This window comes from Mustela putorius, unplaced genomic scaffold (assembly GCF_011764305.1).
Source record: "Mustela putorius furo isolate JIRA1106 unplaced genomic scaffold, ASM1176430v1.1 tig00000145_pilon_pilon_pilon, whole genome shotgun sequence".
Classification (NCBI taxonomy): domain Eukaryota; kingdom Metazoa; phylum Chordata; class Mammalia; order Carnivora; family Mustelidae; genus Mustela; species Mustela putorius.
This window is the reverse complement of record NW_025421294.1, coordinates 22370463-22390919: the sequence shown is the minus strand read 5'-3', so window position 1 is coordinate 22390919 and position 20457 is coordinate 22370463. Positions and strand designations below refer to the sequence as shown.

At 39.9% G+C, this 20457-nt stretch overlaps 1 protein-coding gene across 10 annotated transcripts in view; it reads right to left on the bottom strand.

Moving 5' to 3' along the window:
* Window positions 1-20457, bottom strand: part of SIL1 (SIL1 nucleotide exchange factor) — a 239619-nt gene that overhangs the window by 89180 nt on the left and 129982 nt on the right. For all 10 annotated transcript variants that reach the window (XM_045075450.1, XM_045075451.1, XM_004744853.3 and 7 more), the window contains one exon: window positions 615-735. In XM_045075450.1, the coding sequence (XP_044931385.1) occupies window positions 615-735 (121 nt within the window). The remainder of the gene's footprint in view (window positions 1-614; window positions 736-20457) is intronic.

Below are 20457 nucleotides of genomic sequence, written 5' to 3'. Positions count from 1 at the left end.
CCCTCACATAAAAAAGAACTTGCAAGTAGTACTTACTAATTCAAAGCAAAGAATAGAAAAATAGACAAATTGCCCAAAATCAAATACTCTAAACTGGTTATTAAAAAATAAAGCAATCTCTTACCATTGGAGAATTTTTATCCTGCAAGAAAGCCTGTTTAATATGGACTAACAAGAGGAAAAGTTAGTCTGAATTAAAGACTTTAAAATGCAATTTTATTGTTCACCAAGGAAGTATTACTGCAAAGCAGAAGGCCTAACAGGCCTGTTTTAATGAATAGATGACTCATCTGTAATCAGCACATTAATTGTTGGGATTCAAATGGGTGCTCTTAAAGTACTGGGAAAAATAGCTTCATTTTTAAAGCAGGTTAAGCATTCCCCCTACAGCCCTTTCTAAAGTATCAATTTGCTTTGCAAACCAATTCTTTCTGTAGATTCTACAAGTAAACTTCCACAAAACCTTGACAGATTTATCACAAATTCTAGACTACTAGACTTCAAATTTTTGAAAAAGCCACAGGAATTTGGGTAAGAAACATTTTATTTTCATTACTTTCAGTATTACAAAATCAATATTGTCAACCTCCCAGTCCCTAGGGTCATCACTGTACCTTCTGCCTTTTTTCAACCCTTTCAAATTACTTCGGAACTTGTCCTCTTCTTGAAGTTTCACTTCTCTTGCCCCAGTCTGGAGATTCAGCCGCACATGGGATCCTGCAGGGACAGCCTGCCCTAAAAGCCAAGAAGAAAGAGGGCTCATGAGGCAGACAGTCCTCAAAGGGACAGTGCAATGGGATGTTTGGCTAACATTGTGTTCCACTGCCTGACTCCATCCATCTCTCTAACACACACACATACCTCACACATATTTTCTCCTTTTGCTAATACATATCAAATTAAGGGAATGAGGCAGATGGGCAAGGGCATCTGCACTTCAATCAAGAGACCAATAACTCCAGTTAGAACCTGCATCTTTAAGCTATTCTGTTTTCTTTAAACTGAGCTATAATAAGTCTTTCTGTTAATGTGCAGGTGAATAGTAAATACTACTCACCCTTAAGGATGTGGCTACATCCCTGCATCCTTCATGACATGCTTCTTGCCCCTCCCCAACAATCCCAGACAACCCCAGCGAGCTTGCCATTCCACCAAGCTTAGACCTCACCACCTTCTTCTATTCATCATCAGGCTCCTTCTGTGAGGCTCTCTCCCTGATGAGCACAGGGACTATATCTCTTCCTATTTTATTTCCCAAGCCCCCAGACCAGGGTGTGATTGGAAGGTAAGAGGATAGAGCAAGCCAAGGAGTCAGGGAATGGAATCAACAGAAACTAGAAACTAAAAATCTATGCCCAACCATCTCAGAAGAGACAATCCACTAACTGAAAAAACAAGTAATGTGAATGGATGGGCTATTCATACACAGTGTACAAAATTACTCAAAGACAGCTGAAAAGCAGGTAAGGACACTACAAAAAAAGAACTACAGGCCGGTATCTCTGATGAACTCAGATGCAAAGATTCTCCACAAAATATTAGTGAACTAAATCCAATAATACATTAAGAAAGTCATTTACCATGATCCAGTGAGATTTACTCCTTGGGTGCACAGGTGGTTCGATATTTGCATATCAATGAACGTGACAGGTCACATGGACAAGAGAAAGCATATAAATTCATTTCAAGAGATGTAGAAAAAGTATATGACAAAATAAAATACCCATTCATGATAAAAACCCTCAACAAATAAGATCTAGAGGAAACATACCTTAATATAATAAAGCCCATCTATGAAAAACCCACAGGTAATATCATCTTCAATGTGAAAAAACTGAGAGCTTGGCCCCTAAGATCAGAAACAAGACAAGAACATCCACTGCTGCCACTTTCATTCAACAGAGTGCTGGAAGTCCTAGCCACAGCAATCAGACAAGAAGAAGAAATAAAAGGCATCCAAATCAGTAAAGAAGAAGTAAAACTTCCACAATTTGCAGATGACATGATACTATATGTAGAAAATCTTAAGACCACCCTAAAAAATTACTAGACCTGATAAATGAGTTTAGACAAGTCACAGGATACAAAATCAATATACAGAAATCTGATGCATTTCTATACACTAATAATGAAGGTCAGAAAGAGAAATTAAGAAAACAATCTCATTTATGATTGTACCAAAAATAATAAGATACTTAAGAATATAACTAAACAAACAGATGAAAGACTCATACTCTGAAAACTGTAATACTGATGAAAGATGTCAAAGAAGGGACCATTGGTGGTTCAGTCAGTTAAGCGTCTGCTTTTGACTCAGGTCATGATCCCAGGGTCCTGGGATCAAGGCCCACAACAGACTCTGCTTTGCAGGGAGCCAGCTTCTTCCTCTGCCTGCTGCTCCCCGTTTGTGCACTCTCTCTTTCTCTCTCTCTTTGACAGACAGACAGATGGATAGATAGATAGATAGATAGATAGATAAGACATAAACAAATGAAAAGCTATTCATTCCATGCTCATGGATTGGAAGAGCAAATATTGTTACAATGTCCATACTACTCAAAGAAATCTACATATTTAATGTAATCCCTAACAAAACACCAAAAGTATTTTTCACAGAGCTAGAGCAAATAATCCTAAAATTTGTGTGGCAACACAAAGACCCTGAATACCCAAAGCAATTCTGAAAAAGAAGCAAACTGGAAGTACAACAATACCAGATTTGAAGATATACTACAAAGCTGCAGTAATTAAAACAGTATGGTACTAGCACAAAAATGGACACAGAGATTAACAGAATAGTGTCCAGATAAACCCACAATTATATGGTCAAGTAATGTATGACAAAGGAGGCAAAAATATACAGTGGCAAAAAGACAGTCTCTTCAACAAATGGCGTTGGGAAAACTGGACCCCCTTCTTACCCTATGCACAAAAATAAACATAAAATAAATTAAGAACCTAAATGTGAGAACTGAAACCATAAAAATCCTAGAGCAGAGCACAGGCAGTGATTTCTGGCTGTAAGAACATTTTTCCAGATATGTCTCCTAAGCCAAGGGAAACAAAACCAAAAGTAAACTACAGGGATTAGATCAAAATAAAAAGCTTCTCCATAGCAAAAGAAGCAACAAAACAAGATGACAACCTACTGAACAGAAGATATTGAAAGTGATATACCTGCTAAGAGGTTAGTATCCAAAATACATATGAAGAACGTACACAACTCAACACCGAAAGAAAACAAATAATCCATTTGGAAAATGGGCAGAAAGCTTTGCACTAGTGGTGGGGCAAACTGCTGCAGCCACAGCGCCATTAGGAAATAGTACAGAGGTTCCTCAAAAATTAAAAATAGAATTACCATGCAATCCAGTAATTCCACTATTGAGTATTTACACAAAGAATACAAAAACACTAATTTGAAAAGATATATGCACCCTTATGTTTACCACAGAATTATTTACAATGGCCAAAATATGGACATAACCCAAGTGTCCATCAACAGATAAATGGATAAGAAAGATGTGGTATATGTATATACAATGGCATGTTACTCAGATATAGAGAAGAATGAAATCTTGCCATTTACAACAACATGAATCTAGAGGACATAATGCTAAGTGAAATAAGTCAATCGGAGAAAGACAAATACCATACGATTTCAACTCATATGTGGTATTTAACAAACAAAACAAACAAGAGACAAAACACTAGACTCTTAAATATAGACAACACACTCACAGTTACTAGAGGGGATGTGGGTGGGGATGTAGGCAAAACAGGTAAAGGGGATGAAGAGTATACCCATCATGATGAGCACTGAGTAATATAGAGACATCACTATATTGTACACCTAAAACTAATAGAATACCATATGTTAACTATACTGGAAATAGAGAAGAATTTTTTAAAATATTGTTTAAAAAGCAAGTGTGCAAGATCACATACTACAAACAGATTGTTACCCAGAAACTACTATATACCAGCTACTGTGGCAGGTTCTAAGAATACAAAGAGGAATGTTAATGGCCACAGGGATAGAAAATTTTAGGGAAAGAGTTCAAGATATTAGAAATCTAGATGAAATCCTGCTCTGTGCTTTTTCCTGCCAGAGGATGGCATGGCCTTGCTGATGTTGAATTTGATTCAAGGATCAAAAAAGGATGACAATATTTTAAAAATTCCTTTAAGGGAAGCATATAGCATGAGTTCTCTCAGAACTTAGACCAGGTAAACCTTAAGTATAAAAAGGTAATGAGGTAGCAAGATTTCAAGTTTTCTCAATTCTGGCAGAACCACAGTGAACTCCAAGTTCTACTGACCACTGTGTCTCTACCAGAGAACTAAAAGCCAGGGAAATACCATGCCAAGACAAGCTGTTCAGATCCTGTTGCCCCCACTTCAGTAGAGAGTTTCTGTATCTTTGGCTAAAAAAATTAATGGGAAATTAAGTACATGAGTATATGTACATAACCATCTTCTTCTAACCTCAAAATCAACCAAAATGCTTCAAGGTTAAAAAAAAATACATGCCCAAAGTAGAGTGGGGAAAACTTTCTCTGGGGAGGCTTCCTGAATAAGGTTAAACTAGTGGTTGAATGAGGCAAAACGGCTGGGAAAATAGGGAATCCAAAATAGAGCTGTGCGTGCAAAGACTCAGACACAGAAACTGACAGGCTACATTCAGGCAGCCAGGAGCAAACGAATCAGGGAGAACTGGAAAGACTGGAGGCAGCTGAGGACAAGATGAGGCCAACTGGTGGCAACAACAAGGAACTGGCAACTTCTATGCTTTTCCAGGATCATGGGGCAAGAGGTATCTTCTTTACCATTAATCTCTCCATGTGTGAAGGCAAGAGGTTGTCTCACCTGGAGAGATCCCAAACTGACAAAACAACAGAGTATCTTTCTAGCCTAAAGGCTAATAAGCAGGCCATCTTTGATATTCCCTTTACCTCACCATCCCCCATACCCAATGCATCTCTAAAACCTAGTGATTTTTCCTGTTACAACATCTCTTGAATTCATTCTGTCCTCCTCACCACTGCTCTTGTCCAAACCATCACCATGTCTCTTCTGGACAGTGCCACAGCCTTTCCGTGGACTCCTTAATCTATTCTTAGCGCCTGGTCCAATGTTCTTTACAAACAACAGTTTGAGGGTTTTTTGTTGTTGTTGTTGTTGTTGTTGTCGGTGGTGGTGGTGGTTTGTTTTTTTAAATACAAATCTGACTATGTCATTACCTTGTTTCAAACCTTTTAGGGGCTTCTGACTTCTCTCAAAATAAAATTGAAAGTCCTCATGGTGGTCAATGAGGCCCATTAGTATCTAGCCCCTGCCTGCCTTTTCAGCCTTGTCCACTCCCTATTCTCCTTTTTCCATTCCATGAAAGAAGCTTGTTTATTCCTACCATGGGGCCATTCCACTTGCTGTTCGTTTTGCCCAGAAGGCTCTTTCCAACCCCAGCCTCCCTATCTCCTCAACTTCCCAATCCCAGCTAACAGTTACTTCCTCTGAGTGGTATCCTCTATTTTCTCAGACCAGACCCGGCTGATCCTGCTCCCTACATTCATTCGCAGCACTACGGACCGCAATCAGTGGTTACAGTTTAGCATTTTTATTCATCTGTTAAAAAGAAATGGTCACCATTTTATCCCCAGGGCCTATCCTATGGTCTAGTACACAGCAAATCCTCAATAATTATTTGCTGAGTAAAGATTAAAAATGAAAAAGAAGAAATCCTAGCTCATCTAGAGGTGTGTGGAAAGACCAAAAAGGATTTTTACTAGCTCAAGAGGATTCAAAATAATTAGTCATGTTAATAGTTTCTTTTGTAGTAATACTACTACTAGTAATACAAACAAGAGTAGCACTTTGAAATTTCAGACTTTTGATCAAAATTAGAAATGGACAAGGTGAAAAAAAAGTATGTGACTAATAGTTTCAAAACATAACAGGTTATATAATATGCCAAAGTGGCCAAGGAACAGACTAGAATCTTATGTGAATCCACTTATTTGGGGAAAATTCCAAAATTACTCCCTTCACATAAGCCACCACAGGGGGCAAGAGCAACCACAATAGCATTAACTTAAAATACAGGTTACGCTCATTTAAGATACACAAAACCAGCAATGGCAGCAACAGAGGCAGCAGAAAACAGAATATTTTAAATGTTTCCACCCCACTGGGAAGAAGGCCAATTTAGCATGCAACTTGACCTGCATCCTTCCAGAGCCTCTATGAAGGAACAGGGACACTCAAAGAGCAGAATGGATACAAAAAGTCACAAGGTACATCCAGGTCAAGAGTCAGCAATTGAAAGGTGGAAGGCAAGGGGGAAGGCAGAAAATATGACAGGGATCCAGAAAGGCCCCTCAAACAGGCCTGCAAAGCCTACTGTAACAATGTCCCTACTACTGGCCCTCTGGGGACAAACCATGGCCTGAATAAACAGTCTCTGACAAAAGGAAACACTGTCCAAATTAAGTAAGGCCACATCATACTTGAATTTTGATGCCCACTGAGAATCTGTCACTGACTTCAATCATAGTCCAAGACCCAGGTAATAACTCTTGCTTTTCCATGGGGGAAAATCTGTGGTGGACTACATTATTGTCACCAACTGTCCCCCACTTTGCCTGTATCCACACCCTTTGTCAGGACCTTGCAGCACCTCCTACCATGGTGGAGTACTTTCCTACCCCTTGACTCTGGACTTTGTTTATGATGTGCTTCAGCCAGTGGGATGTCAGCAAATATGCCATAGCGATTTGAAATGTGCTTATATGTTTTGCTAGTCTTTTGGAATTCTATCATCACCATGAGAAATGTTTGCCAGCATTCTGGTCTGAGAAGGATGAGACCCATGGAGCAAATGTGGACCCCAACTGCAGAACGGAGCTAAGCCCAGCTGAGCCTAGCCATGGTAAACCAGGTCTAGCTGATCTACAGACACATGAGCAAGAATAAAAGATTGGACTTCTTTTATAACTTATTACTCTGAACTACCTTTAAACATACACAAAAACTGCAAAAATAATTCAATTTCCATATATTGCTCACACAGCCTTTCCCAATGTTAATAGCATTAATTTAACATAATAACATAGTCATAGATAACTATTCCAACTGGGAAATTAACAATAATGCTAACCAAATTATAAAGATCCTTTTTTAAGCCTCAGTGTTTCCACCATGCCCTTTTTTGTTCCAGGATTCCATATCACCTTTGGTTGTTATTTCTCCCCCATTTCCTGTAGTATGCAAGAATCCCTCAGCCTTCCCTTGTCTTTTATAATCCTGACATCATCAAGGAATACTGATCAGTTTTTCAGGACTGTTTGGTGTCTTCTCATGATTAAACTGAGGTCATTCATCCTTGACAGAATGGCCAAGTACAGGACACGGTGTTATTCTTGGTGCATTATATTGCAAAGTTTGTGGTGTTAATAATCTTATGACTAGTGATATCGGACTTGATTAACTAATAAAAAGTAGTACCTACTGAGCTTTTTATACTGTAGTAAACAAAAATCAGAGCAGACTACCAAACTGAAAAGAATAGCTTGGCCACTTCTCAACAACTTAAAAGTTACCATATGAAGCCAGCAACTCCACACCTAGGTGTATACCCAAAAAATTTCAAAATGTGTTCACCAAAAACGTGTACATGAATACTCACTGTAGCATCATTTACAATAGCTAAAATGTAGAAACAACCCTAGTGTCCATCAACCAATAAATGAAGAAAAAGTGGTATATACATATGGTAGAATACTATTCAACCATTAAAAGAAATGAAACACTGACAAATACAATGTAGATGAACCTTGGATACATTATGTTCAGTGAAAGAAGACAGGTAAGAAAAGTCACATATCAGACAGTTCCTTTTAAATGAAATTCCAAAAGAGGCAAATCAAACAACAGTACATGGGTGGTTGTCAGGAGCTAGGGAGAGGAAGGAATGGGATGTGACTGCTAATTAGGATGGAGTTTCTTTCGGGGCGGATGAAAATGTTCTGGCATTAGACCATGCTAATTGTTGTACAGTACTGTGCATATACCAAAAGCCGGAGAATTGTTAAAAAAAATTACAAGGGAAATTCTTTGAGATTATAGAAATCCCTTTTCTTCTGAAACCGCACCATTAGAGAAATTCTTCTGCAACAACTACCACCGTGTTGGTGGTCTAATGGCGATTTTCTACTTCCTTCCTTTCTAATATGTTAATTGAAATTTCAAGCACAGGAAAAGGCAGGGCACAATGAATACAGACACCTATATCACGTAACTGTTGCTTTTTTGTCACAACTGCTTCACAGAAGCAATGTTACAAACAGAAACATAATACACAAAATTTTACAAACAGAAACAAGTCAGTTCTAAATATTTCCATATGCCCCTCTCAAAAAAAAAGAAAATTTGCTACAAAGAAGAGGAAATACAATAGCACTAAATTCATATCTCTCAATAGTTACCCTGAATGTAAATGAGCCAAATGCCCCAATCTAAAAGACACAGCATATCAGAATGGATAAAAAAACAAAAGTCATCAATATGCTATCTACAAGAAACTTATTTTAGACCCAAAGACACCTCCAGATTTAAAATGAGGGGGTGAAAATCAATTTACCATGCTAATAGACATCAAAAGAAAGCTGGGGTGGCAATCTTTTTATCAGATAAATCAGATTTTAAGCCAAAGACTATAATAAGATGTGAGGAAGGGCACTATATTATACTCAAAGTATCTGTCCAACAAGAAGATCTAACAATTTTAAATATCTATGCCCCTAACATGGGAGCAGCCAACTACATAAACCAATTAATAACAAAATCAAAGAAACACATTGACAAAAGTACAATAATAGTAGGGGACTTTAACAGCCCCCTCACTGAAATGGACAGATCATCCAAACAAAAGATCAACAAGGAAATAAAGGCCTTAAATGACACACTGGACCAGATGGACATCACAGATCTATTCAGAACATTCCATCCCAAAGCAACAGAATACACATTCTTCTCTATTGCACATGGAATATTCTCCAGAATAGATCACATCCTGGGTCACAAATCAGGTCTCAACCAGCACCTAAAGATTGGGATCATTCCCTGCATATTTTCAGACTACAATGCTCTGAAGCTAGAACTCAATCACAAGAGGAAATCTGGAAAGAACCCAAATACATAGAGATTATAGAGCATCCTACTAAAGAATGAATGGGTCAACCAGGAAATTAAAGAAGAATTGAAAAAATTCATGGAAACAATTGAAAATGAAAACACAACTGTTCAAAATCTGTGGGACACAGCAAAGGCAGTCCTGAGAAGAAAAATATATAGCAATACAAGCCTTTCTCAAGAAACAAGAAAGGTCTCAAATACACAACCTAACCCTACACCTAAAGAGCTAGAAAAAGAACAGCAAAGAAAGCCTAAACCCAGCAGGAGAAGAGAAATCATAAAATTCAGAGCAGAAATCAATGAAATAGGGCGCCTGAGTGGCTCAGTGGGTTGGGCCACTGCCTTCGGCTCAGGTCATGATCTCAGGGTCCTAGGATCGAGTCCCGCGTCGGGCTCTCTGCTCAGCGGGGAGCCTGCTTCCCTCTCTCTCTCTCTCTGGCTGCCTCTCTGTCTACTTGTGATTTCTCTCTGTCAAATTAATAAATAAAATCTTAAAAAGAAAAAAAAAGAAATCAATGAAATAGAAATTTAAAAAAAAACAATAGAAAAAAATCAATGAAACTAGGAGCTGTTTCTTTGAAAGAATTAATAAGATCAATAAACCCTTGGCCAGACTTATCAAAAAGAAAAAAGAAAGGACCCAAATAAACAAAATCATAAATGAAAGAGGAGAGATCACAACCAAACCAAAGAAATACAAACAATTACAAGAACATATTATGAGCAACTATATGCCAGCAAATTTGACAATCTGGAAGAAATGGATGCATTCCTAGAGAGGTATAAACTACCAAAATGGAACCAGGAAGAAATAGAAAACCTGAACAGACCCAGAACCAGTAATGAAATTGAAGCAGTAACCAAAAATCTCCCAAGAAACAGGAGCCCAGGGCCAGATGGTTTCCCAGGGGAATTCTACCAAGCATTTAAAGAAGAATTAATTCCTATTCTCCGGAAACTGTTCCAAAAAATAGAAATGGAAGGAAAACTTCCAAACTCATTTCATGAGGCCGGAATTCTTTCAAAAAAGAAAACTGCAGATGAATATCTTTGATGACCACAGATGCGAAAATGCTCACCAAAATACTAGCCAATAGGATCCAACAGTACATTAAAAGGATTATTCACCACAACCAAGTGGGATTTATTCCAGGGCTGCAAGGTTGGTTCAACATCTGCAAATTAATCAATATGATACAATACATTAATAAAAGAAAGAACGAGAACCATATGATACTCTCAATAGATGCTTAAAAAGCATTTGACAAAGTGCAGCATCCTTTCTTGATCAGAACTCTTCAAAGTATAGGGATAGAGGGCACATATGTCAATATCATCAAAGCCATCTATGAAAAACACACAGCGAATATCATTCTCAATGGAGAAAAACTGAGAGCTTTTCCACTAAGGTCAGGAACACGACAGGGATGTCCATTATCACCACTGCTATTCAACAGAGTACTAGAAGTGCTAGCCTCAGCAATCAGACAATAAAAAGAAATTAAACGCATCCAATCAGCAAAGAAGAAGTCAAACTATCACTCTTTGGAGAAGATATGATACTTTATGTGAAAAACCCAAAAGACTCCACTCTAAATCTGCTAGAACTTGTACAGGAATTCAGTAAAGTGTCAGAATATAAAATCAATGCACAGAAATCAATTGCATTTCTATACACCAAAAAGACAGAAGAAAGAGAAATTAAGGAGTCAATCCCATTTACAATGGCACCCAAAACCTTAAGGTACCTAGGAACAAAACTAACCAAAGAGGCAAAGAATCTGTACTCAGAAAACTATAAAGTACTCATGAAAGAAATTGAGGAAGACACAAAGAAATGGAAAAATGTTCCATGCTCATGGATTGGAAGCACAAATATTGTAAAAATGTCTATGCTACCTAAAGCAATCTACACGTTTAATGCAATCCCTATCAAAATACCAACGATTTTTTTCAAAGAAATGGAATAAATAATCCTAAAATTTATATGGAACCAGAAAAGACCTCGAATAGCCAGAAGAATGTTGAAAAAGAAAGCCAAAGTTGGTGGCATCACAATTCCAGACTTCAAGCTCTATTACAAAGCTGTCATCATCAAGACAGTATGGTGCTGGCACAAAAACAGACACATAGATCAATGGAACAGAATAGAGAGCCCAGAAATAGACCCTCAACTCTATGGTCAACTAATCTTCGACAAAGCAGGAAAGAATGTCCAATGGAAAAAAGACAGTCTCTTCAACAAATGGTGTTGGGATAACTGGACAGCCACATGCAGAAAAACGAAATGGACCATTTCCTTACACCACACACAAAAATAGACTCCAAATGGATGAAGGACCTCAATGTGAGAAAGGAATCCATCAAAATCCTTGAGGAGAACACAGGCAGCAACCTCTTTGGCCTCAGCCACAGCAACTTCTTCCTAGGAACATCGCCAAAGGCAACGGAAGCAAGGGCAAAAATGAACTATTGGGACTTCATCAAGATCAAAAGCTTTTGCACAACAAAGGAAACAGTCAACAAAACCAAAAGACAACTGACAGAATGAGAGAAGATATTTGCAAACGACATATTAGATAAAGGGCTAGTATCCAAAATCTATAAAGAACTTACCAAACTCAACACCCAAAGAACAAATAATCCAATCAAGAAATGGGCAGAGGACATGAACAGACAGTTCTGCAATGACATCCAGATGGCCAACAGACACATGAAAAAGTGCTCCACAACACTCAGCATCAGGGAAGCACAAATCAAACCACAATGATATACCACTTCATACCAGTCAGAATGGCTAAAATCAACAAGTCCGGAAACGGATGCTGGTGAGGACATGGAGAAAGGGGAACCCTCCTACACTGTTGGTGGGAATGCAAGCTGGTGCAGCCATTCTGGAAAACAGCATGAAGGTTCCTCACAAAGTTGAAAATAGAGCTACCCTACTACCCAGCAATCGCACTACTGGGTATTTACACTAAAGATACAAATGTAGTGATCCAAAGGGGCATGTGCACCCGAATGTTTCTAGCAGCAATGTCCACAATAGTCAAACTATGGAAAGAATCTAGATGTCCATCAACGGATGAATGGATAAAGAAGATGTGGTATATATCTATAATGGAATATCATGCAGCCATCAAAAGAAATGAAATCTTGCCATTTGGGATGACATGGATGGAACTAGAGAGTATTATGCTGAGTGACATAAGTCAGAGAAAGACAATTATCATATGATCTCCCTGAAATGAGGAATTTGAGAGGCAATGTGGGGGCGAGCTAGGGGGTGGGAAGGAAAAAATAAAACAAGATGGGATCGGGAGGGAGACAAACCATAAAAGACTCTTAATCTCACAAAACAAACTGAAGGTTGCTGTGGAGAGGAGGTAGGGAGAGGGTGGTTGGGTTATGGACATTGGGGAGGGTATGTGCTATGGTGAGTACTGTGAAGTGTATAAACCTGGCAATTCACAGACCTGTATCCCTGGGGCTAATAATACATTATATGTTAATAAAAAATAAGAAATCAGGGGAAAAAAAAGAAACCAAGATCTGGGTGCTAGGTATGCTTATTACTACTAGAGTACCATGGCTTTTAGCCCCTGTCAGACAGAGCTAAGAAATTTATGTACATGTATAAATTTATATATATGCTCATATACGCATCTCTATTTTGGTATCTATTTTTATATTTATTAAAAACTACAGGTTTATACTTGTAAAAACTAAAACTTTATATCAGATTTCAATCTAACACCACAGAGTTCATTTGTCTTTCCCTTTCCCTTACTTATAACTTCTTTCTCCAGCAGAGAGAGACTTGGCTCTTATTTTCTGCAATGTACTTTTTTATTGTTCAATTCTAGCACGAATATATTTTCAAAATTGGTAACCCATACCCCTATGAGAAATGCTACCAAACTAGATTGCAGCATTTACGTGCAATTCTTTTGTCTCTGACTTCACAATATCTTACCAGGATTATCTTTCCACAAAGTCACTTAGGTTAGTTCTTTTCTTCCTTACCCCCCATGTCGTATGATTATGTTGTTAATGTGTAATGCCTAGTTCATTTGTTAGTGTCTGTATTTCATTTTGTGGTTCCCGCTCCTCCACATGCTGGCTAGTTTAACTGTCTGTTTGGGGGGCATCTCAAGGGTATGTGAACTATTTCTGGAGTTCTAAGACAGAACTATACAAAAAGAAATTACTGTGGCTTTTAAATCTGGAAGTGCTGTGTTTATTGTGGTCATTCATTCCAGTGGTCCAGAAACAAGGAATTTAAAAGTATCCAATATAAAGAACAGTTCTTTTTTCTGAAATTATGTAGTTCTTATCTTTTTAGTGTTAAAATGTCCCTTTATGAATGAGCAAATGACAATGATGGATGATGGTGGGTTGTTTCGATGTTAAGACTCTTAACTCAGCAAAGTATAGAAGTTGGCCTTTACTCCCCAAAATTTGCTTTTCAACTTTTTCTTACCCATCAAACACCACAATCAGGAAACTCCCCCCATATATTCTACCAACATTCTCCAGGACGTTTGAGAATTATTCTCATTGTACAATTTAAGTGAGGGTATTTTATGCCATATAAACTATATCTCAATAAAACTGTTTAAAAAAATACATTTCTTGGATAAAGCATTACCTTCTCCATTCAAATCCCAGAACAGCAATTAGTGTATCTGATACAGTCCAAGGTGACACCACATATTTCCAGGGGCCTGGACAGAGCACTAAGCACAGAGCTTACATAGCCCCAGGATAGTTATAAGTATGGTATGGAGAAGAAAATGGACCCAAGAAAGCCTGAGGCCTTGAAGCATGTGGGCAAGAGGAACCCTACCAGAAGGGCAGGTAAGAAACAGTGATCCAAGAGGGAGGAGCCAACAGAAATGCCCACAGGAGGCCGGCAAATTAAGAGAGACCAGTGAGATGGGCCATCTCTAAGACAATATTGAGTGGTGAAGGTTGAAAAAAAATGTCCACTCTAAAAGCAACAAATTTTGAAACACAAAAGCCAAACAAAATAGATCTATAAATGGAATTTGTCCTCCAGCCAGTTTGTGACTGCTGTAAAAGGTATTTCACCTAGTGTTGGCCCCAACTCCTCCTAGTTTCTAGTGATTGGACATTTGCCCTGCCTGGACTCACCACAGTAGGGTCCCCCATGGGGCGTGCCCACAGTGAGGATAACCTGCAGCCTGGCTATGCAGCTTCAGCAGACCCAGGGCCAGCTCAGATGGATGCCATAGTGCTCATTCTCGCCTTGCCATCAGATGCCCCAGCAGTTACATGGCTTTGGGAGTGGTGCCAAGTATGGCCTGTCCCTTGTAGGCTCCTGCCTGGAAAACTCCCCTTCCAGGGATTTCTAAGCTCTTTCAAGTCATCCCCAGGTGCAGTGTCAGGAAATCCAGGGTTAGGCTGACAGCCTCCTCAGATGAAAGCTGACCATGCAACCATGAGCTCTCCAACTCTGTGACCCACTCAGCTCTGCCTTTCAAGGCTGGGTGAATTTAGCCAAATTCCTTTTCTTTCTGGAAATTCATGCCCTTATGTGCCAAATGAAAAGAATCTACTATGTCTGTATTCCCTCATGTGTTAGATTGTTGTGAAGAACAAATGAGAAAATACTGTGCCAGTGTTCTAAATAAGTTAAAAGTGCTTCAGGAAACAGAGCCCCAAAAAGGTAAATGTCAACCAGGATGAAACAATGACATCTTACTTATCAAGTCCTATAGGTATGTGTCAACAAGAGTAAAAAAAAAAATCCCAATTATGCTATATTTCTGAACCAATTACCTGTGTCTACGGCTCAGGCTCAACGCCAGCCACAAAGTAGGCCTCCAGAAAGGTCAGCTTCAATGCCAGCCCCCTGCCCCTACCTCCCCCAGAGCCTAAGGAATAGGAGGATTATGGAACAGGAAGAGGTGCCACTCACCTCACTTCAGCCTCCAAGCCCCTAACCAGGGCTGGTCAGAGCAGAGACTTTACAGGCCTGGTTGCCATGACTACCACAGCCCTCTCCTCCTGCTTTTTTATTCAAAATCCCCAAACAAGTCCTGGCAAGATCCCTGCCTCACACAAATGAGCATCTATCCTGTCTCTCAGGCAAAACTTGAACTGAACCACTAACAAAAAAAAAATGTGCAGAAACCTCTCTAGAGTGCTGAACCCTGAACCAATGCTTTATGTTATTATATTTTGAAGGGTAACACCAACAGAGACCTTTTTTTTTTCTTTTTTTTTTTTAAACAGTGAAACATGCAGCGAACCAGTCTTGACTGCAGTTATATTTATACATTTTTTTAAAGTACTCAACAATGACAAAATGAGAAAAACACAAAAATAATCTCCAAACTGATTTTTCACTCTGAGTTACAGAGTCAAAGACTCCAGGTGGGGCCACAGGAGAGTTAACTGGCATGGCTTCCCAGGGTGAAAATCACCTTAACACCACTAAAGCTCCTCAGAACAAGAGACCACCATTTTCCTCAGCGAACAGCTACCCAGACAGCTCCCACCACCCTCCAGCACTATGCTCCAAAAATCTCATCTTTTGTGACCTATGCAATGTCTCCTTCCCTGTCCTCAAGGAGGACAAACAGGAGGTCACCAACCTCTTCATACAGAAATCACAGGAGCAGTGTTCTTCAAAGACAAGGACTAGCAATGATACTTAGAAAACTTCCTGTGTTAGAGTCGGAGAGGTACAGGACAAAGGCTTAAAGTAACCATATGTAGGACACAGTGAGCCTCTTTTCCTACTGGCTTTTCAACAAGAATTTACTGAGGGTTAGGTAAGAACCTGCTCTTCGCCAGGCATCCTTTCTATCACAGTTTACTGCACACCCACTGAGGGCCACTTGCTGTGTTGGCCACTAGGAAGAATACCACGTGAACAAGGCCAACTGCTGCCACGGAGGGGAGGAAGTAAATGAAGGAGAATGGTAGTAACATTTGGAGTTCCAAGTCCAGAGAATGGCTTTCAGAAAGCAAGCAAAGAAATGAACATATTTAGAGGTCACAAGTAACACCCTTTGAAGCATTCGGAGCTCAGCATATAAAACAGGGATACAAGAAGCAAGGAGGCTAGTTGAAAAGCTATGATACTTGTCCTAATCACATGTAATAAAGTCTGAACCAGGGGAATGGGTAGAATGAGATAGTAGTAAGGAATGATCACATCTTAACCAGACAAACTAGGAATCCTCTCATGGCCATCAATCTTTCTTCCCTCAAAAGCACCAGATCTTTATGCATAAGCAATAGTTCTCTCACTAGCCCCGAGTACCTGTCAGAACCCCCCAAATTTAAGAAAGACAATGGGTGGAGTAAATGACAACAGAGGTAATGGGCAGAGGGGTTACTTTTACTCACAGATTGGGAATTCCATGTCTGTTTCCTAGCCTCCTGATTGCCTCTGTTCCCTTCCAGCTATCCTCAATGTGTACCATGTTCCTCTTTAGCTTAGAAGACAACCCAGTAAGTAAGACTAGTAGATACAGCACAGCCTCTTAATCAGGGCACTTGGGATGTTGCATCCATGCTGGAAAGCTGGTTTTCAATAACTCTGTTAACTGTTATGGTCTACTAATTCCTGCCATTTCTTTCGTTTTAAAAATATACTCCCCAGGACGCCTGGGTAGCTCAGTTGGTTAAGTGACGGACTCTTGGTTTCAACTCAGGTTGTGATCCGGGAGTCATGAATTGAGCTCCATGTCAGGCTCTGGGCTCTGAAAGGACTCTGCTTGAGATTCTCTCCCTTTTCTTTACCCTTTGTCCCTTCCCTGGAGCATCCTCTTCCTTTCTCTCTCTCTCTAGAGTAAATAAATGAAACATCAAATTATATATATATATATATATTCACCCCAACCTACAAAACCCTGAGTATATCCAGACTTTAATCCATTTTCAACTGTGCACATATTCACATGTGAGGAGATGGAGAAGAGCCTCAAGAAAATTCAAAGAGGTAGGGAATCACTGAGACATCAAAGGTTACACAGTTAGAAATGAACCAAAGCATATCCCTACAGTTTTTCCAGCTCTCTAAACCCACCTAGTAATTATTAAGTCAAATAAAACTGGATCTGTAAAAGACTCCATGTAATTGATATTAACCATGAGAGACTAGCAATGAGCTTCACTTAATAATGAGGGAGGATATGACAGCTTGGAAGTGAAGGAGTTAACTGTGCCCATTTCCCAAGGGTCAGGGGCCTTGGCTCCACTACTGCTCATTTTCTGGAGGAGACTCTTGGGGATTCCAGAGTGCCTGCATTTCCCACCCAGGCACAATTTCATTAGCAGCTCATTAGCAGGAGTGGCAACCATTCCTGACTTTTGTTTTTCATAATATTTATTTGTTAATTGACACTTTGAACACAGGTTGACTGAGAACCAAATGAAAGTGCTAAAACCACTCATTAGTCAAATTTAAAACACAAAGATTGTATTATAAACATACCCTTTGTTCTCATTTATTTTCTGCAAACAGAAGTCATAATTTAATAAGGGGCTAAAAAAGGCAAAGTGCAAAGATATTGTACTCCAATTTTTAATCCTTTTCTTTCCCCACCCCATCAATCCCCAGGGCTCCTGACATCATAATTGGCTCTTTTTGTTCTCTCTTACAGCACCTGTTACCTCAAGGGCCAAACATGGCTCTATGAATTATTCCAAAACAGTATTAGTGACTCCCAACCTCCACAATTTCCCCAGGGCCTGCTGAAGTAGCCCCCCAGCTTGGATGCTCCCTGCAGTGGAAAGAGGGAAAATCCATAGGAAGGATTGAAACAAAATTTCTAGGACAGAATTTCTCTCTAGATCAGCTCTAAGGGATGGAGCACTTAAATCTCTCCCCTTTTGGGGGTGGGGTGGGGTCGCATGCAAATCAGAGTGGGACTAGAGGCAGATGGGGAAACAGATACAGTGCAGAGAAGGCAGTCAAAGAAACAACTGGTCCAAAGACCTTCTCCCACCATTTGAAGGAGACCTCCCTTAAATAGAGGCAACTTGAATAACATGAGGTCACTTGCGCCTTCTTTCACCTATCCAAGTGTGATGACAATCCCAATTTGTTGCATCTTACCTTAAAATTTGAGGTCATCAGTACTGATACCTACTTAATAGTGTTGTGCTTTGCTTTAATCACTTATACTGCCAACTTCACCAGGAGCTACAGCCCCTGACATCTGGGGGGCATGGACAGTGGTCCAGTCTAGTGGTAGAGGGCAAAGAGTCAGGAAGACCCAGGTTCTAGTTCCAGTTCCACCTCTTAGAACCTCCTACAATTTGGGAAAATAACCTCTGTGACCCATGGACAGAACGGGCTCAGAGTACCTTCTCCATATAGTTCACTGTGAGGATTAAGAGATAATACACGTGGGAAGCTTAGGGTTGAGTACCCAGAGCCCTCAGTAATGGTGTTTTGTGCCTCTTGCCCCTCTGTGACTTGTTCCATTTTTCCAGCTATGAGACAGGTAGTAGTGCCATGATAGATGGTCACACTGAGTGTTAACAGGCTCTTAGTACATACCTGATTGAGTTCTGTAGAAAGAGACAAGTACATGATTTTTATAGAATTTTAACATCAAACTGCCTCATTAAGGCTACAAAAAGTTCAGTAACAATAAAGGCTTCAGGGCATTCAAACTGAGAGGGTAGCAAATGAGCCTGTTAAACCAGGTCTGTACCACACTGAAAATACCCACTACAGCTTTCCTTGACTGGGGCAACAAGCAGGCCAACCAAATCCATTTAAGATGCAGAGGGCTCTGTCCCACTCCCCAAGACATCAAAACAGAAATCAAAGAGGTTATATCCAGAAACATAACTTAGGCAAACATGGGGAGGATTTAAATGAGAACTGCCAACCAGTAATAGGGGAGAAGGGTTTCAGGAGTCCCAATAAACTTAACTCAATCACAAGCTTAAGCCAGTTTTGCAACAATGCACCACAAAACTGATAAAAGCAGCTGCCTTGCTTCTGGCTCCTCAGGGGACTATGCTGGCAGGTACCACCCAAGTATGGGCCAGGAGGCTGGAATGTTTTGGGCCACTGAGCACAAGGTTGGCGCTTGTGTATACTTCCAACAAGCAGCCCATTCCACACCTCCACCCCAATATCAAAACAGCTGGTGCTGGCCCTGGCTGAACCTCCCCAAGTTACTCCCAATCCTAAGCACTTAATGTGAACTTTGCAACCATCATTTGATTACATACACTTTACCCACCATACATTCAGGCTGTGCTTCAAAGTTCTGGCCTTGGTACTCTCTCCCACTCATAACTGGATTCATTTACTACTAAGTGATTATTTCTGGACTGGATCCCTTGTGATAGAAATCATCTCCCAAAAAGCCATCTCTAAGACACCCTCTGACACCCTCTTTTCATCTCCCATTTCAAATTTATAAGGGAGATGGCAAATCCCTCAAAACTCCGGGGATGCCAGTAACGTGAGCTAGAAGCAACATTAGGAGATCATGAGAGCTAATCTCCACCGAAAAGATAAATGGTCTCTCCTTGTGCCATGCCCCCTGCCATTGCACACAGGCAAAGCAAGCATCACCCAAGGACAATTCTTTTGGCACTTTCCTTTTGAAACACCTTCAGTGGTTCTCTGCTGCCCTCCCAAGTACCAATACCCCAGCTGACACCCTCTTAGGTGTCAGCTCTTGTCTTAGGTGTCTTAGGACACCTCTTAGGTGTCCAAGGCCTACCTAATCCACTAATGTGCCTGTCTGATCTTCTCTGCCCATCTCCCCTCAACCACAGGTACCCTACACTCTGGCCAAACACACCCAATGCTTTCCTTTGTCCTTGATACACCTCTTTCCTTGCTTTTAGCCTAATTTGAATCCATTTTTTTAATGACCTAGCTTGAACAACTCCACCTGGTTTTATCTACTGTTCTCCCTTTCTTTCAATCTCCAGAGTATCTTGCTTATTCTCACCTAATGGCATTCTATTTATTTTCTCTTAGTCATTTGGGTTCTTGTTACTCATTAAACAGACATTTTCTGGCCACTTACAATATGCCAGGTCTTAGGGAAATCAAAGATGAGACATGGCCTCTCTGTAATTAAGGCAATCACTGGTCTAGTGAGGGAAACAAATCCATAAAATTGTAATACCTGTCAAATTTTCTCCTGTAGGCTATATTCCTCTTGAAGTCAGGACATCTTTATATTCCTTATACTGCTAAATGGAGTGCTTGGTATGTAGTAAATGTCCACTGTGTATATGTTCCACAAC